General features: G+C 44.9%; 1 protein-coding gene across 1 annotated transcript in view; it reads right to left on the bottom strand.

Moving 5' to 3' along the window:
* Positions 1-20: 20 nt before the first annotated feature.
* Positions 21-4,205, bottom strand: part of LOC311341058 (uncharacterized protein) — a gene marked incomplete at both ends in the record, with an annotated part of 29,860 nt that continues 25,675 nt past the window's right edge. Inside the window, 10 exons of the mRNA XM_084465972.1 lie at positions 21-45; positions 173-225; positions 353-460; positions 776-829; positions 1,234-1,287; positions 1,882-1,989; positions 2,162-2,215; positions 2,801-2,854; positions 3,020-3,073; positions 3,769-3,822. Coding sequence (XP_084322098.1) covers positions 21-45; positions 173-225; positions 353-460; positions 776-829; positions 1,234-1,287; positions 1,882-1,989; positions 2,162-2,215; positions 2,801-2,854; positions 3,020-3,073; positions 3,769-3,822 — 618 coding nt within the window. The remainder of the gene's footprint in view (positions 46-172; positions 226-352; positions 461-775; positions 830-1,233; positions 1,288-1,881; positions 1,990-2,161; positions 2,216-2,800; positions 2,855-3,019; positions 3,074-3,768; positions 3,823-4,205) is intronic.

The raw sequence follows: 4,205 nt of genomic DNA, 5'->3' as shown, positions 1-4,205 counted from the left end.
CAATTTTTACCGGGTTTCCTTTAGATCCTTTGTCTCCGGTTCCACCTGCAAACATGTTGGGAGAGGAAATTAAAAGCATGAGTCAAGAGAAAGTTTGATAAGACCATATCCCCACAGCCAGCAGGGATGGCTACTGAACCAGCGTTGGCTCTGTTTGTTTATTTCTACTCACAGACAGGACCCTGGGGGCCCGGGGGCCGTGTGGGCCGGAACCGCAACTACCCCCTGGAAAAAAGCAAGTAGAGCAGGAGAAAAGATAAGGATGAGAATAATGGGGGACCTCCAATTACATCAGCCTACAAAAGATGCAGGGAGGTGTGTAGAGATAGAGGGTTAGATTAAGGGTGCAGACCTCGTCTCCTTTATGACCCTGCAGGCCCTGGTTCCCGGGCAATCCTCTGTCTCCCTTCTCTCCCACGTCTCCAGGTGGGCCGATTAAACCAATTAGACCTCCGTGACCCTACACACACACACACAACACACACACACACACACACACCAAGTCACAGCTACGGTCATTGGGGAACTGTGTGTGTGTGTGTGTGTGTGTGTGTGTGTGTGTGTGTGTGTGTGTGTGTGTGTGTGTGTGTGTGTGTGTGTGTGTGTGTGTGTGTCAGTGTCTGTGTGTCACTCTGTGCACAGGTGTGTTTGTATGTGTTTATAAATGCACGTGCATAAGAGAGAGAGAGAGAGAGAGAGAGAGAGAGAGAGAGAGAGAGAGAGAGAGAGAGAGACAGAGAGAGAGAGAGAGAGAGAGATAAGACCCTATGTTTACCTTGTCTCCCTTCCTGCCCGGGTCTCCCTTCAGTCCTGGTAGTCCTGGGGGCCCCTGGGAGGAAGGCATCATCACAAGGTCACACCCGTGACTCACACATCACCGCTCAGGCAAGTCTGAATCATCTCCTGAAGGACACTCTAAAGCAGGTAGTGCATAGCATCGCTTCAAATGCTGCCAAAACGACAGCAGAACATCATACTATATATAGATATACTTTATGTTCTATATATAGTATAGTATGGTAAATATGATATGAAATTAAATTAAATTCAGTACATATCATTTGGAAGGATGTGGAGGCCTTCATATTTGATGATAACAGTACCAGAGGCAGGATATTAATACAATAACAGATTTGATGTAGGACAACATCAACGTCAAAGCGTGTGCGAAACAATGTTTTCTGGACCTGATTGTTGGGATGTCTCGTGAAAAAGTGAAAAACACACACGTACCATTGGCCCAGGTGGTCCGGTCTGTCCTGGAGGTCCGTTCAGTCCCTGCTCTCCCTGTTAACAACACAACACACACACACACACACACACACACACACACCAGAACGCTGGTCAGATCACACCGCTTCAATACCACTGTGTCTCTATCGGCTAATCACTGATGATGAAGATGGTGATGATGATGATGATCATCATCACCCTGTTTCATCAGCACTTAGTGCAGAACCATCCAATTACTAAATGGCTCCCTAATTCTGCATCTGCACTTTACGAAAGGCAAAGCACTTACTACTGTATTTTAAAGCCACTGATATTTGATTTTAAATTTGTACCAGCCTTTCCTCTTCGATCATCGATATCTTCTGGAGGAGATATTTGAATTTCATTGTACTGAATTTCACTGTGAATAATGACAATAAAAGCTTTCTATTTTCTATTCTATTCCCCCATGAATGTACCCATGAATGTATCCGGGGTGGGAATTATGTGTTTTCATCTTACAACGTACCCTGACTGTTACGCTCTGATAGTTTGTGGTTCAGTCACGGCAACACTGAACACAAATCCCTGACTAACTGTTGTTATGCTAATAAAGCATTGCGTCTCGAATCTTGACGAGGCGGATGATGAGAAGGTCCCATGACTTACTGCAGGGCCCGGTATCCCTCTGAGTCCCTGGGGGCCAGGTTTCCCCGAGTTCCCCTGTGCTCCGACGGGGCCCGTCTTCCCTACGAAGCCCTCCATCCCGGTTGATCCCTGAGGGACAGAAAAGACGTCAGGTTGTGGAGTTATGTCATTGTTTTAGTATTGTCTTCAATGAACAGACATGGACAGTCTCAAATAAAGGGCGTGGTGTAAATGTTGATCATTTTCAACGGTTATGTATTATTTTACAGTTGCCAGTGGGCCTGTTTCTGTGACAGCATACCTTTGTTCCTTTCATGCCTGCCTTGCCCTCCTTTCCAGCTTTTCCCAAGTGGCCCTAAATATGAGCAACACGCAATTAAAAAGCTGTCCAAACTATTTACATCAAAAGTACAATAAAGTGGTCTTTAATACATAGACACACACACATGCAAAATATGTCCCTATAAGACAAACACACAAACACACACACGCTTGAACACACACACACACACCTACACACACACACCTACACACACACACACACACACACACACACACAAAGACACACATAGACACACATGCACACATACACACACAAACAAGCATGCACATACATACACAGAAACACCTACGCACACACAGACAAACCTACACACATGCACGCACCCACACACACCCACACACACAAACACAAATACAAACACACAGACACACACATGAATGCACACACATACACAGAAACACCTACGCACACACGCACGCACGCACACACAAAAACACACACACACACACACACACACACACACACACACACACACACACACACACACACACAAACAAGCATGCACACACATACACAGAAACACCTACGCACACACACACACACACACACACACACACACACACGCACACACACACACACACACAGAGACACACATACCCGTCTTCCGGGCGGTCCCGTCGGCCCGGGCTCTCCGGATGCTCCCGGGGCTCCCTGATACAAAGCAAACGAGGCGGTGAGAAGCAGCAGAGTTTATACTCGCTGTGAGTCAACTCAATACACAGCGACACTCATCTCTATTCAGCGCTGAGGTCGCTCATGTTAAGCAACGTGTGTGTAAAGGGTACGAGGAGGGCGAGAGCGACGAGGGGGTCTTACAGATTTGCCAGTGTCTCCGATGTCCCCCTTGGTGCCGGGCAGCCCGTCCACACCCTGGGCAGCACAGGGGAGGAAGGTACACACACGTGACGTGATTACAGGATTACTCATGTGGCGGTGAAACCACCAGCGTGTTTGACCAGCGAGCGACGGGTCGGGAAGAGATTCATCAGACAGCCCGGGACGGCACGATGACTTGCATATTAAGCCATTTTGGCTTCTGCATATGAGATAGATAATAATAAAAGATAATAGTGACAATTCATTAATATATATATTTTTTAATTAATTAATATTAATGCTTAAAAGAAAAGCAAAAATAATCAAATAAAATAGATATAATAAATACATCAGAATCTTAGGATTTCTGATGAATCTGTCAATAAATCAACGAAGCATCACAGTTCCGATATCAGGCAAAATAATAGCACTAATCATTGTTGTCATAATCTTAGGTCACACTACCTCCGACTGATAGTATGGACTCATAAGAAAACAACACACACAATAAACACAAACTAACTGTGTGTTCCTCTTCCTAAAGCTACTCTGCATTCCAAATGTTCTCTCCGTTTTTCCATTTAGCCGTGAAACACTTTAATGTAGTTGCTCCAAATATTGATTCTTTCCTTTGATTGTTCTCCGCCTCAGTATTAAGTCTATTTGGATAATTGCGTCTGCTCGAGGACTAAATGGAAACGAACCTGCCACTCTACACACAATGAGGGAAATAAACAAGATGTTCTTACATTTGGCCCAGCTTCTCCGGGCTGGCCTGAGTCACCAGTGACACCTATAAGACCCTGAGGAGAGAGAGTGGGAGAGCGGCAGGCATTATAACCGAGTGAAAAAGACTGGTTGAATGGTGCAAAGTAAAGTGTTTGAGGTTGAAGTAAGGCCTTGGTAAAGTCTTTTTTTATGGTCAGAGCTTTGATTGAAAAGGTATGTATTTCCCTTGGAGCTTGACTTGTTTATGAATGTTTGTACATCGTTTCAAACTATTCTGTACTGCTTGCTTTCCGAGCTGTAAGCCATCGTTGCAAGATGTAAGCCATCGTTGCAAGATGTAAGCCATTGTTTTAATGTATTGTTCAGGAGGAAAATCTTCTGATTGTTTGTAATAAAAATTGCACTGCTTTATATATGGAGCTTACCGACAGACAATCTTCAAGAGGCTTCAATCTTC

This window comes from Micromesistius poutassou (assembly GCF_964030765.1).
Source record: "Micromesistius poutassou genome assembly, chromosome: 3".
Lineage (NCBI taxonomy): Eukaryota > Metazoa > Chordata > Actinopteri > Gadiformes > Gadidae > Micromesistius > Micromesistius poutassou.
This window is presented reverse-complemented; position numbering and strand designations above follow the sequence as displayed.